This window comes from Eumetopias jubatus, unplaced genomic scaffold (assembly GCF_037043125.1).
Source record: "Eumetopias jubatus isolate StellerSeaLion01/CBP00866 unplaced genomic scaffold, mEumJub1_p1.0 scaffold_2, whole genome shotgun sequence".
Lineage (NCBI taxonomy): Eukaryota > Metazoa > Chordata > Mammalia > Carnivora > Otariidae > Eumetopias > Eumetopias jubatus.
The window spans coordinates 167,391,645-167,411,258 of NW_028274808.1; the positions used below are offsets into that span (position 1 = coordinate 167,391,645).

A 19,614-nucleotide genomic window follows, 5' to 3' on the forward strand; every position below is an offset into this window, starting at 1 on the left:
TTAACATCAGGGTGTATATCTTCCTCGCCTTTCCCCTCCCCCCTCATGTATTGTTTATTGATTTAGCTTACAAAAAGAAGATCATAGAATATATATGTTTTATATTCTGCTTTAACCATGTGATAATGTGTGGATATTTTCCCATGTGATTCGGTGTGTCTTTAGAATATCATTTTTAATGATTATGTGATATTTAACTAACTCCCCTTTGTAGGTGTTAGTCCTGCACACACAACAGCTTGTCATGAAGCCAGCTCCCATGCTCTTCTAGCCACTTCCTAGACAGGAGCAGACTGCCTCACTCAGTGTTAGTCTGCCGCAGTAGTAAAATCACTGAAGAGTATTTTAAGAGGCACTAAGACTTGGTTGTTTTTAAACCTATTATAAACTTGCTAGTTCTCACTGGATTTTTTTTTTTTTCCCCAAATAGCAAATACCTGATGTATCACCAACAGGTCGCTATACAACACTGGTTCCTCTCTTATTTATTTTAGCTGTGGCAGCTATCAAAGAGATCATAGAAGATATTGTAAGTACTTAATTTTTTCATAAATGTGCCTTATTTTATATGCATATTTTAAAATACTAGTTTCTCTTTAATTCTTGACACAGGCTGTTTAAAATGCTCATTCAACTTAAAAACATAGAATATGCTCTGGAGTGCATTGTTCTTAGTTTCTACAGGATTACTGTTACAGAATGCTTGTCAGAGTGTTCTCTGCATTTGTAGTTTAGTAGTGAAAGAAATTAATTTAAATGCAATAATTGGCTTGGAGAAAAAATCATATTTGAACAGTATTTTCAATTTGAACATTATTTCAAGTTAAACACAGTAGCCTCCAAATTATCTCAGTGTAAAGGGTCTTTTAATATATGTTTTATTTTTAATGCATATGCACAGTTTTCACTTTATTAAATACCGTTGATTCCTTTTCATCTTTAGTAGTTTTAAGCTTCCTTTTATTTTATTGAAAGAAAGTAGTATTAATCTGTAGTAGCTGAGAGAAGGGGAAGTCAATTTCCTGTTCATAAAATAAGTTCCCCAAAATAAATTGAGACTTCTCTTTTTCCTCTTCTACCATTATTTTAACTACTTTAGTCGAGGAAGCCAATTTTTTTTTCTTTTGCTCTTTAAATACTTGGCCTATATGAAATGACCTTCTGTCGAGCCTTAGGCAAGTCAGATGGTAAGGCGAGGAAGGCCTGAGACATTCTTTAGGAAGCTCCAATTTAAAGTTGCACAGACATTTATATTATTTCTGTAGAGAATCAAATTGAAACGGGTCAAGTGTCCATTTAGATCATCAGTCTCAAAAACATCCAAGTGTCTAAGAGTACAGACAGAGGTTTGATGTCTGTGTTCGTGTGTGTAAAACATCACAGTCCTCTTGATTGGAAATGACATGCTTGATGGGGACCATCAAGCTGAAAATTTAAGGGACTCTTTTTACCTGTATTGTTCCACACAGACTTACCATCCTTTAAATTGTACTTGGATCTAGCAATCCATAAGGATCGGTCTTTACTATAATTGGTCTCCTTGTTTGCCTTATGTACTCCCTTTTCTTTCTTTGACATAGTTTGATTAAGCATATATTTACTAGACATTGTGCTATTGTTTTTGCAAATGTTTTTCCCATTTAATTTCTTCAATAACTTTACAAGTTGGATATTAATCACATTTTAAAGGTAAGGAAGCTGGGGCTTAGAGAGATCATGAAACTTGTCCAAGAAAGGTTGGGATCAGATTCCTTCTCATCCAGCTCTTGTTCTCTTTTGTGGCAAGTCACCAATAATAGTATTCATCACATCTGTTGAGTTTCTGGGATCCGTGTACTTGTTTTATATCCTTTACATTTATTAAGTCTTATACCCACTCTCTAAAGGATTACTGGTATTAGCCCCATTTTACAGATAAGGGAGAGGAGGCACAGAGGAGCAAGGTAACTTGCCCAGGGTCACACAGTTAATAACTGGGGCTGTGAGAATTCAAAACAAGGCAGTTTGGTTCCAGAGCTCCACGTTATTATCACTGCTCTAAGCTGCCTGTCCTTTTTTCTTTTTCCCTAACAATATTATAAGCTCTCTAGCTATGGTTTTTAGTACCCCTCTGTATGAAAATAAATGGTAAATAAAATGATATCCAAGAGGGTATTTTTTTTGTTTGCTTGTTTTTTTTTATAACAGAACTCTTATTGGCACAATGTAATAATTGGGTACTTCTAGAAAACAGCTTATCAGGTACTTCCTGGAGGATGTATTAATAGTTGGGTGGGGTGATAGTATTATGTGGAGTACTTTTCCAATAAAATCATTGTTAAGAAATTGACAAAATAGGTTAAGAATGGTTTAACAAGACATTTATATCAACTTAGAGGTGATAGAAAGTTTGAAAAATTACTCCCTAGAAAAGGAAAAAAGTCAAATAGTTTAGATGACTGCCCAAAGAGTATCTTTATCAGTAATTATAATGAATACATATATTTGCTCATTCATTCAACAAAATATATGAAGCAGTACGTAGGTGCCAAGAATTCACTAGGATAGGTATTAGGATGTGTTCAACTTCTGCTGCAGTAATAATCATGTCCCAAATGTCAGTGGCTTAAACCTAAGTTTATTTTTCACATTTTTCACATTTTCAAAGACACTGCAGGTTTTTATCCGGGAGGAAGGGCGGGCAGCAGGCCCCGTTGCTCATGTGGTCACTCAGGGATGCAGCTGAATCGAGAGTCTGCTATGTGGAATAGTGGTGGTCACCAGAGCAGAGGAAGGAGAGAATGGAGGTCCAGAAATTTGTGGTCCAGAAATGGAGCACATCACCTCTGCTTACAGTCTAATATTAGAACTAGTGACAAGAAGGAAGTTAATCTCGGTGTCCACGAAAATAGAAGAAAATGAGATATTGGTGAAGACTAATTATGTCTCCCACTCTTATGTCAGTGAATAAAACACAGCTTATCTTCCAGTAAGCCTTCTTTCATATTCTGTTGAACATTTACAATAAAACAGTAGGAATCCCCTCCAGGGGAGACACCTAAGACTTACCCCCTCCCAGTGCATTCTAACTTTGATGCTTTGCATAGCTTAACATAATATGATTTCCTGTTTTTAATGTGCAAGTAGCAAATGACATAAATACTTATTTGAAAATAAAATTGGTGGAGAACTTTTTAGTTTAAAAAAAAAAACTGCATCTTGTCAGATGCCAACTCTTATGGTAAGGGTCAAGATTGGTTGTTAAATTGATAATATTCACCATGAAAAACATGCCTTCTTTGCTATACATGTGTTAACTGAAACTCTGATAAATTTAATTCATTAAAAAAAAAACAACATAAATTTTTAAAGTCCACAGTGTTCAGAGACCAAATACAAGGAAAAGGTTAGTGAGTAAAAGTAGCCAGTTTGGAGCTTGCAGTCCAGTGGAAGAGACAGAGATTAACCAAGTAACCACACCAGCTATTGCCTTTTGGCTAGAATTAAATGATGCACTGAAGTCCTTAGAACAGTACCTAGTTCTAGTAAGTGATGAATAAATGTTAACTGTACTATCATCATCCAAATATCCTTTTGACTAAAATATAGAAAATGGATTGGAAGGAAATAGGATTTGGGTACACTAGTTAGAAGAATATTCTAGTAGCTGGTATAAAAAAAATGAAGAGATCTTAGACCAGGTGGCATTGCAGATAAAGCAATATAAAGAAATGAATTCAATATCTTTTTAGGAGTAGAATTGATAAGACTTTTCACCATCCAACATGCTACATGCCCTACTTATTTTCTTCACATTCTCTCTCCAACCACTAGAATGTAAGCTCCATAAAGAAAAAGAGTTTTATCTCTTGTTCATTGTTGTATCCTCACCAATAGTAACAGGGCCTGGATCATGGTGTTTTGTAAATATTATTGAATGAAGAAGGATTGGATGGAAGTGAGAGGGAGAAGAAGATGCTAAGGATGACTCTCAAGTTCCTGGTTTGTGCAAGTGGATGGTATATGGTTCCATGTCTGAGAACAAGGACAAGGCTTGGGGGTTAAAGTCCTAGATTGCCTTGTGGACACAGCAGGAGATGCCTTTGAGCCTGCCAGAGGGAGATGTCAAGGATATAACTCTCTGGAGCTCAGATGAGAGTCTTGGCTGGTTATATTTATGTATCAGTTACAAGTGAAACTGCAGGGATAGATGAGCTGAGCTGGGGAGAGAGTATAGAGTAAGAAGCGAAGAGGGCCAGGGAGTAAGTCTTGAGGAAGTCCATCACTGTAGAACAAGATAGGAGATGAAGAAGGGACAAAGGTACAGGTGGAGCACCTGGGCAATGATGAAATAAGAAACACTTAGGAAGGGTTCCCAGGAGGGAGTGGTCCACATTACATACTTCGGTATTCTAAAGTTCATGGTACTATTTATACAGTACAGTTTACTGATGCACTGTCAGTTAAATATTGATAATATTAAGTAATTCACTAGCCCTCAGTGATTTGAAATGACTTCTCACTGTAGGACAGTGGAGGTATTTGAACTCATGGAATAGCTGTATTAATGTTTTCTGAAGTGTTCATTTTAGAAGGAATAATAATCTGTTTGGGATCCAGAGATGCTTTTCTCTCTCTTTTTTTTTTATAGTTTTAAGATTAGAATCTGCCTTATGTATATTCCACACAATTGTTTCTTGACAAACAACCGAATTTATTCTGTGGCGGGAAGGCCGAGGAAAGAGCTGTACAAGAATTCTCCTATATAAGAATTCTCTGTAGATGGAAAGTAATGTTCAAGATCTCCTTAGGTTTCACTAAGATTAAATTTCCTGTTTAAGTAGAATGTTTCATTAATTAGCTTTTGTCTCCTTCAGTTGGAAGTCTATTGTCTGTCATAGATGTCTATTGTTTTGGAAATATTTGCACGTCCTTCGTATATCTAAATTTGCTTTGGACCATTACTTTGGACCCAAAGTTATTTTGGGTTACTTTCTAATTTTCTTAAGATCTTTATGAACAATAAAAAACAGTAAGTATTTGAGAGTTTCATCAATTATAAAATATTCTCTACTGATGCTACAAGTTTAAACTTTAAAAATGTATTAAGAACATCTGCTGGTAAATCATAAGCTTACTTTTGGAAGCAATAGTTTGCCTAATGAAAGTCTACATTTTTACGGTTTTATTAGTGAGTGTTTTGCTCTGAGAAAGAACTGTAATGTGTTCCTGTTTATGGATGTGGCAAGAATTATTTTCTACAAGCCTTCCACAGAGGCATTTTGAATGCTCTCTTTGCATTTTGTGCAATTCAGTGGCTGATTGTGGGAACTGCGTTCCCGCTGCCAGCTATTAGGACACTCCTGAGTGTTGCTGTTTTGGGAGGAGTGCTAATCCACAGCTCCGGCATTTTCTCTTGGAGAGTATGGTCATATTTGCACAGTGATTCTAAAAACCATATTTCTTCTCAAATGGAAAAATTAGGAACTCCTTTGTTTCACATTCATTCCAACCCACCTTATAGTCAGGTCTGTGTAGCTAAATCTGACCTTGAGCTTTAATGATAGAATTTTTGAGCTCAGAGTTAGTTATACTCAACACTTTTCTACAAAAGTCAGCAGAGGCTGATGTGTTAGACTTGATGCTGTAAGTTTAGACAGAAGCCATGGAAAGCCTCTAGTTGGACCATAGACAAGATAGCTTCCTCTGGCCACTCAGATAATGAATTTCATAAGAAGCAGAAAATATTTCAGTACCACTATTAAATGGTAATTATTACAGATAATTCTCTTGGGCAATCTTCTTTTTTAAGTGAATTATTTAAGCAAAAAGCTAAGTCAGCCTTTTCCATTACATTAAAATTTGAATCTTACCTGTGTAATAATGTATGATCCTTCTGAGGACTGCACAGCTGTGCTCCCAGGAGTATTCTATGAAGATGCTATAGATTGTGCTTTCCATTTTAAAATTCCCACCTACCCTCTGATTCTTCTTATCACCACACCCCAGCATGCTTATAAAATTGATATGGGTATAAAAGGATAAAAGCCTTGAGAAACATAAGTTGAAAGAAATCTTTCTTGTTGTAGATGCTACTTTGTTTTATTAATCTCACCCATTTTTTCACAGTTCTTGTTTTTGCTTTTAAACTTTAGAAACGACATAAAGCTGATAATGCAGTGAATAAGAAACAGACACAAGGTAGGATTTTTACATTTTATTTCTCTTTATCTGTCAAATATACTCATAGTAATATATTACAAATCACTTCAATTAAATGTAGTTCAATTGAAATACTGTGTATCTCTTAAGTTCTTATTCCACCGTAGACTTTTTTTTTTGTAGCATTTATTAGCATGACACTTAAATTCACTTTAGAATGATTTACAGTGGTAATACTTTTGAAAGATAACATTTTTAATACATTTAAATACCTCATAGCAATGTATTCTGAAATACTGTTCATGAAATCAGCAGTTGTTTAGACATGTTAAATGCTGCAAGATGTCCACATTTTGTTGGTGATCAATAGATGTTACTCTAGGCAAGATTTATAGAAAACAATCAGATGTGATTTCACTTGTTAAAAAGCATGTTGGAAGCACTTTGTGTTCTACTGTACACACAGGTGATATATGTCCAGAAATAAATAAAACAAAAACCAGACCAGCTTCTGGGAAGCGTGTGGCATTTTGACAGGGCTCTTTTGTTGTGGGTCTCTCTTTGACACAGCAAAAACCACAATGACCTGTAGCACAAGACCATAAATAGACCATAATGCTCTTAGATTAAAAAAAAAAAAAAATACCCAGGAACATGTGAAATAGATATCTTATCCCATCCCTGAGCTTGCCCCATCTGAGAATCTCATCTCTCTCTGAAGTTCCCTGATGTGATAAGGATCAGCCATATCTGCCAAAATTAGCTGGTGATTAAAAACAGTATTTTTAGGGCACCTGGGTGGCTCAGATAGTTAAGCGTCTGCCTTCGGCTCAGGTTATGATCCCAGAGTCCTGGGATCAAGTCCTGCATCGGGCTCCCTGCTCAGTGCAGAGCCTGCTTCTCCCTCTCCCTCTGCCATTCCCTCTGCTTGTGCTCTTCTGTCTCTCGGTCAAATAAATAAATAAAATCTTAAATAAATAAATAAAAACAGTATTTTTATACTGCTGTGATTTTTATGGGACCCTGCCAAATACCCTGCTTTTCTTCCAAAGGGATCATCTGCTTATGCCCTCCACTAAAAGGATTATCTGATTTTTTTTTTAAAGATTTTATTTATTTATTTGAGAGAGAGAGAGAGAGAATGAGAGATAGAAAGCACGAGAGGGAAGAGGGTCAGAGGGAGAAGCAGACTCCCTGCTGAGCAGGGAGCCCGATGTGGGACTCGATCCCGGGACTCCAGGATCATGACCTGAGCCGAAGGCAGTCGCTTAACCAACTGAGCCACCCAGGCGCCCCAAGGATTATCTGATTTTTGATACGTTTGAGGAAGGTGCATTTATTAAAGTATCACTTAATAAATTAACAAAATATTTACTGAGATTACATTATTATGGGACATGTGAGAAAGCGTAAGATGGGAACTATGTGAAAGCACAAGGGCAAGATATGATCTTGTATGGATCAAAATGAAAGGCTTGGATTACATGGTCTCGATGTCTCTCTCGATTTTTGTGGCAAATAATGGTTCCTATGTTAAGTCCTACATGGATCTAAAAGAAGGAGAGAAAATTGTGGGGTAATTTGAGGTCGATCTATAATCTTAGGGAACACTTTGAATGAGCAGAGGCGTCCAAATGGGAAGACCTTACATGTGTGTTGAATGAGAAAAAGGAAAGGGAGGTTATCTTGAACAGAGATGAAGAAGGCTGCTGGATTGCCTTGTTGAACCATTACCAGAGTGTCAGATGAACAAAGGAGAGTCATATCAAAGAGAAGCAAACACGGGGCACCTGGGTGGCTCAGTCGGTGAAGCGCCTGCCTTCAGCTCAGGTCATGATCCCAGGGTCCTGGGATCGAGCCCCACATCAGGCTCCTTGCTCAGTGGGGAGCCTGCTTCTCCCTGTTGCTCTACCTCCTGCTCCCCCTGCTTGTGCTCTCTGTCAAATAAATAAATAAAATATTTTAAAAAATAAAAAAGAGAAGCAAACACATGATTAAAAAGGAATGCCAAGGTCAAATTTTCCAGGGCTTGCATGCCAACCCAAGGAGATTCCAACTTTTGAGTATACTGAATAGCTGTTGAAGGTTTACAAGCCAAAAAGAGACAGGATGACCATCCAGCGTAAAGTTGGAGAACAGAGTGGAATGGAGCAAGAGGCTGTAAGTAGCCTGGGGACAAAGGAACTCTAGGAATTTGGGTGGGAAGAGACAACCATAGGAATTGAAAGGAGAAAAAATCCAGATGTTACTGGTACTGGTGTTTTGGACAATATGCAGAAATACATTTGCATTTGTTGCCATGTGGCTTAGAATATTCAGTAACAGCTTTTGAACCAAAAATACGTAACTGTTTTTCCAATACAGAATGTATCTTGTAGCTATTTTACAAGGGCTATCTTCAGGGACTAGCAGTTATTTATCTTCAAGCCTTGGCCCAAGAAATCAATATTGTATGATTGAAGAGCAACCATCATAAGCTATGATGATTTTAGGCTACTATACCTTGTACTGATGCGTTCTCCAATTTTCCAGGAACTTACCTACTTCCCCAAATACTCACTTTTCTCTCCTTTTTAGAGAAAATATTCTTTCTTGGTTCATCAGTTAATCCTGGATTAACAGGATTAGCTCTATGGCTAAAAATGAAGAACAGGCAAGTGAGAGGGAAAGCTTCTATAGTATATAAAAAAACAAAACATTAGGGCTTAACAGCTATAAAAGCCATTTAAATCAGAAAACTTGAGAATTCTATATCCAAGAAATTCTGACTTTTAGTTTGATACTTAAGTTTATTTTCTGAGGGAATAGTATTTTTTTCTTTGCCTCTGAGTGTTGGTTGTCTTTTTGTTTTGCAGTTAATAGGAGATAACAGAAATGGTTGAGTAGGATACTGTTTGCTGTCACATAATGAATTGCTTAATATGAAATCTATCTGTTGTCAGTAGATCAGAATGAAATTCAGTTTGCTTTCCTGAATTGAGGCAAGAATGGGTGTAGGAATGGGAAGGGGGTATTTTTGACAGATAATTAATTTTTTGGCAGGCATTTGAAGTATTTAACTTAAATTTTCATTTTATAAATGTTTACCAAGACCATGTAGTATGTGAGAGGATACCTTCCTGTCGGATTCAAATATTAATCCTCTTTCCTTACAGAAATGAATATTTTGTCTCCTTATTTTACATCGAAGCACTAGAGTGACTTTTTTCTGTCATTCCCTAATGACTTCAAAAATATAAATTCATAATTTCATTTACAACGTTTTTATCCATTTGACTGTAGACTATCTGATGCCTCATTTTCATGAACTAATGAATCCAGTCCAGATGAAGTGATGGATTTGGGACTTAACTCACGACTTCATAAACTTTACATTTTGAGCCTATCATCAGTACTTATGGGAACAAGCCATTTCTTGTCCTAGAGATACAGAAGTTGCTTAGGTAGATGGTTCAGTGGGTTGACAAATGTAAAATTGTAGGTTGCTGTCTGAGAACCTACCTGCTGAGGGAGAGCAGAGTAAATTGATGGTCAGAAGTCCAGGGAGTATGAGTGTGTCTTTGAGTATTGTGGTTCACTCCTCCCAGTGAGTTTTGATTGCTTCTCTGGGCTCCCATGTTTTTCTCATGTGGTGGTTTGCGTGTACTAGGTAGGTGTATCCTCATACTCATCTTTGTAGTGCCCAAATCTCTTAGCCCAGATGCCTGTATGGGTGAATGAACCACTCTCCCTGTAGATACTTGAGTACAGACGAAACAGCAAGAAGAGACTAGAAATGAAAGGAGACATTGAAAATTCATTATCTGCGGTGTAAACAAGACGAAAGGCAGTGTTTTCAAAACACTGTCTCTGAGACTGTTTTGCAAGCACTGATAAAATGCTAATGGGATGGAAGCTTTTGCTGTCTCTTTACCTTCTCTGTTGAAGTCATCATATCATCGCTTTCCCTCCCATGAACACGGTACTGTGTCCACTTACCACTTCCATTACCCAAAGCTCCAGAGCACTGCCAAATTCAGAATGCCCTGGTTTTCTTTGCACCTAAACTTACCTTCATGTTCTCTGATTTCTTCCTCAGTATTTGAACTCAGAATATTTGATTATCTCTCTCCATGTGTCTACATACACACTAGGGGTAGTCTCTCCCTGTTCTCCCTCATCTGGGTTGTTTTGCCAAATTTAGCTCTGCAGGAATTTGTAAATTGTAAATTCATTATTATCATTATAATATGTAAATTGAAAACAATCTCTGAATTTATGATAGAGGCTGAGCTAGTTCTCTTTTTAAATTGTAAACATATATTTTTTTCATGAAGTGTGCTATTATGGCTAGTGTGTCAATATTTCAAGTGGAATGGTAGTTTCACATAAAATCACAAGGCAGAGGCCTGGAAAAAGATGGGACTCAGGTGCAGACTATAAAAGATATTGAGGATCTTAAAAATTAAAATTAAAAATGCCCCCTAATGGAATAGCTTTGCTTTTTTTTAAAAAAAAAAAAAATCCCAGGTTTGGATCTTCCCCGAAGGATTGTGTGTATACATTCCACCAGTGAGAATAGATGGGAGATAACCTGCGGTTCCTGGCAGCCCATCAGTCACCTGATTTGATGTCATAGTTGAACGAGGACCACCATTACTTGTTAGATTGTTTCATACCTTGCTTTATTACACAGCAGACATCAGAGTAAGTTTGTAATAAAGCTGTTTCTCTCTGTTTTAATTGAGAAAAGGACAGCAGCAACTAAACATGTAGCTAAAAATACCAGATCTCATCTTTAGCTCTGTCTTCCTGCCCTGGAGCTACCTCAGCCTTCTTGGAAGTGGAAGTGAAGTGGTGGTCACCGATAGCCAGTAAGGAGGCTGCTTCCCTGCAGGGCACATAGTTACCTCTCTCCCATGGGAAACCAGTTCGCCTTTAAAGCCCTTCGTGAGAAAGGTGTAGAGTTGGCCTGGGTGGACTGTTTCGGGATGGTAAGCCTGAAATGACCTATTAAAGGCTGAATCCTTCTGGAGGACTTCATTCCATGCTAAGGGACTTAGGATAGCACCAGTTTCCTGTGTATTGAAAAAGCTAGCTTTCGGCCGGAACCGCTATCTTCCAGTATTTCACCAAAATGACTAACACAAAGGGAAAGAGGAGAGGTACCTGCTCTATGTTCTCTAGACCTTTTAGAAAACATGGAGTTGTTCCTTTGGCCATGTACATGTGAATCTATAAGGTGATATTGTGGACATCAAGGGAATGGGCACTGTTCAAAAAGGAATGCTCCACAAATGTTACCATGGCAAAACTGGAAGAGTCTACGGTGTTACTCAGCATGCTGTTGGCATTTGTAAACAAACAAGGGCAAGATTCTTGCCAAGAGAATTAATGTACGCATTGAGCATATTAAACACTCAAAGAGCTGAGATAGCTTCCTGAAGCATGTGAAGGAAAATGATCAGAAAAAGAAGGAAACCAAAGAGAAAGGTACTTGGGTTCAACTGAAGTGCCAGCCCGCCCCACCCAGAGAAGCACACTTTGTGAGAACTAATGGAAAGGAGCCCAAACTGCTGGAACCCATTCCCTATGAATTAATGGCATAATAAATGTAAAGAAAATAAAAGACCTCAAGACTGTAAAAAAAACAAAAAAAAGAAAGAAAGAAAGAAAAGAAAAGAAAGAAAAAGCCAGGGCACTGCCTTTGTGTCTCCCTAGAGGTATCCCTGCATCAGATCCATCCTGTAGGCCTGAACAGATGCTCTGCCACATGGGCGGCATCAAATAGTTATTAGGGAGTACTGTTTCCATGATCTTAAACATTAGGCTTAAGAATTGAGCACCACCTGTATGGCCTGAATCGTGTTTTCAGACATTCATAAGATTGTTAATGTTTTCAAATTATTGCAAAGATCTTAGGGTTGTATAAATTTAACAGGTTTGGTCTTTTCAACAGTAGCTCTGGACAGAGCCCTCATTTATTTGAGGTGAAATTGAAGCCCAGATTGTCTTTCTTTTGTCCCATGAATAAAAGTTGCACAGTGAGGAGCAGAAAACCCACTGAGGAAATTTAGGGCCATTTTTAAAGTAAGAAAGGAAAAACAGGTGTGACTCCGAGCATTAGCTGTTTCACTTGAGTTAAGTCCTCACTGAACATCTACCTTGTGGAAGACCCAGTACAGAAAACGCAAAAAGAAATCAGGCTGCATTCTTTTCCTCCATGAAATTAGGATCTGGCAGAGAGAGAAGATGCTCTCTAATACTATGTTGCAGGATAGAACAGCTAGAAGGGGCCAAACAAGAGAGGTAGGAATTCCAAAATGTCATTTTCAAGGTTCGTGAAGGATGAGTGGGCTTTTCAGTAAATAGAGCTATTGGGATGGTAGCAGTGGGTGATTCAGGAGGAGGTGAGAAGGCATGAAATGTATCCTGGGAATAGCAAATAGTCTATTTTGGCCAGAATGTAAGATACCTGTCATGGAGCAATGAAAGCAGGGATAGGAAGGCAAGTTAGGGTCCTTTTTTGGAGGCTTTTGAGTGAAAACCAGAGTCGAGAAGTTGGAAGGAATTAGTGAAGAGTGTGACTATGTTCCTAGTTGTACTTCTGAAAGAAGAATTTGACAGCTGTGTGGAGAGGGGGAGTTGTGAGGAGCAGAGGGATTGACTTTTGATTAACCAGGGAGGGGGGCTAGAGCAGTGATGATGGGAAGGCCAAGGAAAATGCACAGCAGACAGATCCAACTGGACTCGGCAAAGGAGAGAGAATCTCATCAAGCACCAAATGCTGCCAAGTTAGACTGGGACACCCACTATGTCCAGCATTTAAGAAGTCACGATTCTTCGCAGGAGCTCCAGCTCTAAGCTACAGAGCCCCAGCAGAGCTTTGGGAACCAAAGCCCGGTTTCAAGAATTGTGGAATGATTGATTGCTGAGGCAGTGCAGGGAGATCTTTCTTTCAAGGAATTGGTCGATTAAGTGAAGAAAAAAGCAAATGATTCATGACTCTGGGAGCAGGATTGAGGAAAAACATTTTGAGAAAAGGGGATTGCTGAACCTTGTACTCTGATCATGTCATCTTACCCATATTTTTGTTTTTATAAGTCACTCGTTCAAAAACAGCTTCCTGGACACACCCATAGAGTTTCTATAGGCCTCCCCAGGGCCCCAGGATTTCATTCTTTTTAATTTTTTTTGAGATTTTATTTATTTATTTGAGAGAGAGCAAGAGAGAGAATGCAAGAGTGGGGGGCCGGGGAGGGGGGGGAACAGGGAGAGGGAGAAGCGGACTCCCCACTGAGTGGGGAGCCAGACATGGGGCTCTATCCCAGGACCCCAGGATCATGACCAGAGCGAAAGGTAGACGCTTAACTGACTGAGCCACCCAGGCGCCCTGTCGGAAGTTCATTCTTAGGAAACTCTCAGTGATGCTGATGCTTTTAGTGAGGCTGGCGCATTGTTAAAAGTTTCATAAATGAGGTGATAGAAGTAGTATCAACTAATTGAAAAGTCATATATAGAATATGGACAAGAGTGGAATTCAGAAAGTTCCATCCTTCTTTTTTGTTGGTAGACTCTAAGCAGATCATCGTTGAACTTGACTTTTATTTATTTTTATTATGTTAGTCACCATACAGTACATCATTAGTTTTTGATGTAGTGTTCCATGATTCATTGTTTGCGTGTAACACCCAGTGCATAACTTGACTTTTATATGCAAATTCATGGAGGAGAGTTTTGTGCAACCTCAGTGTTTGCCACAAAAGATTTCTGCCTTAAAATTCTCTATAGAATGCAAGGGTCTACATAGTGAATGAATTGATGCTTTAATATGGGTATGATGGTTTTCTTTCTTTGCCAAGTTCAAAGCCATGATCTCAGCTCTGCCCTGTCCTTCTCAGTGCATTAAAGCTCCCCTTCAATGCTTACAACCAGGTGGGAACTGGAGTGTACCACCTTTGCTGTGGTTTCTGTGTCCTCTGTGACATCGGGAGTGCCCATCATCCTTTTGGATAACTTGCTTCTTGTTACCCACTCCAAGAAGTGGCATGCTTGCCCAGGAATGGCACCCCAGTGATTCTTTCAGTAATAGCCCCATGGTGGACTGTTTGATTTGCAGTGGTGACAGCTTCTCTCTGAGAAGCCGGTATTAGACTCTAAGAGAGCACCTGGCCCTGTGCAACGTTTGATTGAGTCCTGAGAGACTGCCAGTTTCTCCAGGGCCTTTGATTAGGGAACTCCCAAGGTACTCTAACAGAATGTTTTCATTTCAAAAAAAGAAACCCATTACAACAAAGCTGTTAAGTAGTACCCTGCTAAGTAAAAACAGGTGACATTTGAAGTATTTGTTCAAAGTCTGAGCTCTCCTCTGCATACTGTCAGACTAATTAGCTGGGTGAAAACTGTAGCAGGTGTGTTTGGCTGGAACAGCAGAGAGAGGAGTTTTGCATATAAAAAGAAAGAGCTGTTAAAGCACCAAAGGACAGGCCATTCTCATTATTCTGCCATAGCTCACTCTCAGTCCCCTCCACCAGGCATCACTAATCAACTTTACGGCGCACCTCTTGAACTCTGATAGTCTAGAGGTGTAAAATAGGTGTACTTTTGGCCCAAGAAAGCTAAAAGCTCAGAAAACGACCCAGCATAATTTCTCGCTTCCTCTCAACCTGGTTGGAGCTGGGTCAGAGGAGGTCAGTTATTAAAAAAAACTGTGTTGCTATTTTAGTCACCAGCATAATACATGTGATACGACTTATTTTAATTGTTGTATGGCTGGATGTTTAGGAACCATTTCTGAAGTAAAGACAACTGTGAATTATGTGATTGACTTTTATCCTTGGCCAGTATTCAAGCCCTGATTTTGTACACAGAAACCTTTTATATGTTGTGAGCTGATTTTTAACTTCACCAGAATTCTGTTATTTCCTGTATCCTAAGATGGGTCTAGCCTCCAGTTTGAAGAAGCCATGCATTTCCAGTCTTTATTTCCGGGTTCTTGTTTTATGTTTCAAGAACAAAGGAAAGGAGGAATAGAGGATAAAAACCTATTCTCAGTTCTTATGAGCCTCCAGGTGATGCTGATGCTGAGGTCCCTGGGCCACCAGTTGAGCAGTGAGAGTCTGTGGTACCTTCAAAGAAAGGTTACTGTTACGTGGTTAGGATTCTAACTCAGTGTAGAGACACAGAGGTAATTTACACTTTGATTAGTCCAGGCCACTTTAACCTTCGGAATAAATCAATACCCATCAGATGGACGAAAGTCAAATGACTGATAACAATTTGTGCTTTGGGTTTATAGTCCGTGGAACTTCATACATTGCTAGTGAGAGTATGGACTGCAGATGGTTCTTAGGGAAGTAATCTGGTTATATCTGATAAAACTTCAAACACAAATGCCCTAGAGCCAGCAATGCCCCTCTTAGGATCTTGTCCTATAGAATACAGTCATATAAATATATTTCAGTGTTGTTTGAGGTGGAAGAAAAAAATGGAAGTCAGAGTTCCCATTAATCGGAAGATAGTTGAATACGTTCTGATATATCTTTTGTGTAAAACAGTTGTTTCACAGCTGGACTGGAATAGCTCTGTGCTTATCTCTGGGACACCTGGCCAAGAGCAAAACAAGATGGACTCGCTGGTGATTTATAAGGTGCTGTATGGGGTTTGAGACTCCCCTGGTGGCACCCAAGGCCAGCTTCTCTACTTAGTTGAAGGATGTGGTTAGACTGATGGCTTACTTGGTGTAACCTGTTATATAGTCTGCCTTGGCTAACTGGGGCTATAAAAGACCCCTTGGAAACTTTTCTCCAGGCTTCCTTGAAATTAAGATTTATCATACATATCGTGGAGATTCAAAATACACATCCTAGGTGAATGTGATGAAATTCCTGGGGAACAGTCCTGGGTAAGTATGCCTGGAAGTTTCTCAGACCCCTGTGCTTTCCTTTTCCTGCTGTATCATATCCTCTACTTTGATGAAGCTTTTTGTGGATATATCCTATAGAGTCTTATCAAACTGTTCAGTTATCTGACTCATTGTAATGGTGGTCCATATAGTGGGTTGTTTTTCAAAAATGGGTCATCTCTGCTTTGTCCTGAAAGCATCTATGACATGTTAACAGGAAAACCAAGCTGTAGAGAAGTAAATTTTTAGAGGAAAGAAAACAAAAGTCTGTATGTTCATGTTTGTCTAGAGAAAGGTATGTGAGGACACATCGGTTAGTATTCCTTACATTAAGAGAGTGGCATGAGGGGCTCCTGGGTGGCTCAGTCGGTTGAACAATTGACTTCAGCTCAGGTCATGATCTCAGGGTCCTGGGATCGAGCCCTGTGTTGGGTTCCCCACTGAGTGGGGAGTCTGCTTCTCCCTCTCCCTTTGCTCCTCCCCCTGCTCATACTCTCTCTTTCTCAAACAAATAAGTAAAACCTTTAAAAAACAAAAAAGTGACATGAGAGAATGTCAGCTTTCCTGTTATATAGCTCTATTTGGCTTGTTACAAACATGCATTGACTTTGTTTTTGATAGAAAACATTGTCCACTGTTATGTGTTTAAAAGTTTCTTAGGGGCACCTGGTGGCTCAGTCATGTGTCAGACTCATGATTTAGCTCAGGTCGTGATCTCAGGGTCCTGAGATTAAGCCCCACCTCTGGCTCAGGGCTCAGCGTGCAGTCTGCTTGAGATTCTCTCTGTCCCTCTCCCTCCGCTCCTCCCCTTGCTCATGGGCACTCTAAATAAAAAAATAAAATCTCTAAAAAATAAAAAAAAAAAATAAAAGTTTCTTCTCCCTGTAAATTTTTGCAGCAAGCCACATTTCCCATGGATCTCCTCAACAATGAATTTTCAGGAAATGTTTGGATGGAGGCAGAGAGCCCCTAGGAGATAATATAGGAGGGTGAGTGAATTGAGAGAGAGGGAAGTGCAGAAAGGTCAGTTAGGGGAAGGAGGTAGATCGGTTCAAATGTGCAGAAAGAAGAGATGGGGGCACCTGGGTGGCTCAGTTGGCTAAGCATCCTGGGATCAAGCCCCATATCGGGCTCTCTGCACCCCTGCCTGCTTCTCCCTCTGCTGCTGCTCTGCTGCTCTGCCTACTTGTGCACGCACGCATGCGTGCTCTCTCTCTCTGTCAAATAAGTAAATAAAATCTTAAAAAAAAAAAGTGATGGGAGCAAAGTTGAGGGGAAAGGAGCAGCAGCAGCAGGGAGGGAGAATGGAGACATGAAGCAGATTTGAAGGATTGCTTTCCATGGTTCTGCAAAAAGTACCACAGGTTTCCACCCTTGTTAGTGGAGCAAGGACTCCCTGGCATGCTCTGCTGAGTTTGGGAAGCCTGTCATGACACTTCTTCCATCCTGTTCAGGGAAACCCAGTAGAGTGGTTCGGGCTATTTTTAGATGTGAACTAACAAACAGCTGCAAAGTGGCAGCATTTCAAGGAGGGCTAGTTTAATATTTTTTTTAAGATTGATTTATCTTAGCATAAGTAGAGGAGCAGAGAGAGAGAATCCTCGAGCAGACTCCCCGCTGAACGCAGAGACAATGGGGTGGAGGGCTTTATCCGAGGACCCTGAGATCATGACCTGAGCTGAGAATAGGAGGCCAGAGCTTGACTGACTGAGCCACCCAGGTGCCCCTAGGAGAGCTAGCTGAGATTACAGATCTAGAAGGGGTGGCCTGGAGCTGACATCATAAGACATTCATGTTAGTGCGTCCGATGGTTATATAAACATTTCTAACTGCTCCCACTGGAATCATTTTAGGAACTTACAAAACTGAGAAGTCTGTTTTAAGCAAATGTTTAAGTAGTTCATTGGCATCTTTTTATGTAGCTGTTTTTATTGAGTTACAATTCACCTGCTATAAATTTATTATTTTCAAGTATACATTTCAGTGTTTTTTCATGTATTCACAAAGTTATAGACCCATCACCACTGATTCCAGAATACTTTCATCAACCCAAAGAGACCCATATATGTAAATGTTCAATCCCCACACCCCTCTTCCACGAGCTCCTGACATCCATTAATCTACATTCTGTATCTATGGATTTGTCTACTCTGGATATTTTATACAAATGGGATCACATGATGTGTGGCCTTTTTTGTCTGGTTCTTTTCACTTAACATACTTCAGGATTCACTCATGTAGCATGTATCAGCATTTCATTCCTTTTTATGACTGAATAATATTCCATCATTTGGGTGTACCCCATTTTATTTAACTGTTCATTAATTGATGGAATTTGGGTGGTTTCTACTTTTTGGCTATTGTGAATAATGCTACAATAAATATTTGTGTACAAGTTCTCCTGTGAACATATGTTTTTGGTTCTCTCGGATGTATACTTAGGTGTGGAATTTCTGGGTCATGGTAGCTCGATGCTTAACTTTTTGAGGAATTGCCAACGTGTTTTTCTATATAGCTATTTTTTTTTAAAACATTGTGTGTATGTTGTTCTTAACATGGGACCTACTGGGAGGCAGGGTTGTATCTTGTAACTGTTCTTGTGGCTTCATATGGTCCCAAACACATCATTGGATCCAGCTTTTCATCCAGCAAGAATTCACTGAGCACCTTTGCATCACTGTGTTGTAATACTGGGAATTGAGCAGTGAACAGAATAGAGAATGTCCCCATTGTCACAGATCTTACAGTCTGGGGCAGGAGATGGCCCTTACATAAATCGTCTCTCAACTAAATATATAGTAAAGCTGCCTTACGTGCTCTGAAGGAAAAAGCGCAGGAAGCTTATTTAGACTTGAGGGTAGTGGGAAAGGAGTGGGCTTCACGAAATGTCCCCTGAAAGCTGAAGATCCAGAGTTTATGTAGGAGTTATCTAGGTGAGGGTGGAGGGAAAGAGTGTTCCAGTCATGGAAACGTGCAGAGGATTTTGAGGCAGGAAAGAGCATGTTGCTTTCACACAGAAGGCATGGGGAGGAGGCAGAGGGAGAGGCAGGAGGTGATAGTAGAGAGTAGGCAGGAGCTGCTAATCAAGGGCCTTCTAGATGCTTGGGTTTATTTTATGAGCCAAGAGGAGACAGTTGAAGAGTTTTGAGCAAGGGATGACCTAATCTTGCATATGTGTGTGTATGTGTGTAAGGATATGTGGATTTATACATATATATATATATATGTATAATGTATATGTATACAATCATTATATATAGCTATACTGTAGAAATTAATTTGAAAGAGATCAAGAGTGAATGTGGGAAACTAGTGGTCAGGCTAGCTGGGACATGATGGTTGCTTGAAGTAGGAATGCTGGTATTGGTGATGGTGGAGGAGTTATAATTTGACAGAATTTGAGATGCTTGGGGCATAAAATCAACAGGACATTTTTAGTAGTAAAAATTATTCCTGATTTTCTGGGGCACCTGGGTGGCTCAGTCAGTTAAGCATCTGCCCTCGGCTCAGGTCATAATCCCAGGATCCTGGGATGGAGCCCCACGTTGGGCTCCCTGCTCATTGGGAAGTCTGCTTCTCTCTCCCTCTGC

General features: G+C 39.4%; 1 protein-coding gene across 3 annotated transcripts in view; it reads left to right on the plus strand.

The window, feature by feature from the left end:
- Nucleotides 1–19,614, plus strand: part of ATP8A1 (ATPase phospholipid transporting 8A1) — a 220,851-nt gene that overhangs the window by 36,094 nt on the left and 165,143 nt on the right. For 2 of the 3 annotated variants that reach the window (XM_028088628.2, XM_028088627.2), the window contains exons 4-5: nt 431–529; nt 6,135–6,180. In XM_028088628.2, the coding sequence (XP_027944429.2) occupies nt 431–529; nt 6,135–6,180 (145 nt within the window). Of the gene's footprint in view, nt 1–430; nt 530–6,134; nt 6,181–19,614 lie in introns of those variants that run through there. The other variant, XM_088021182.1, reaches the window with a different exon arrangement.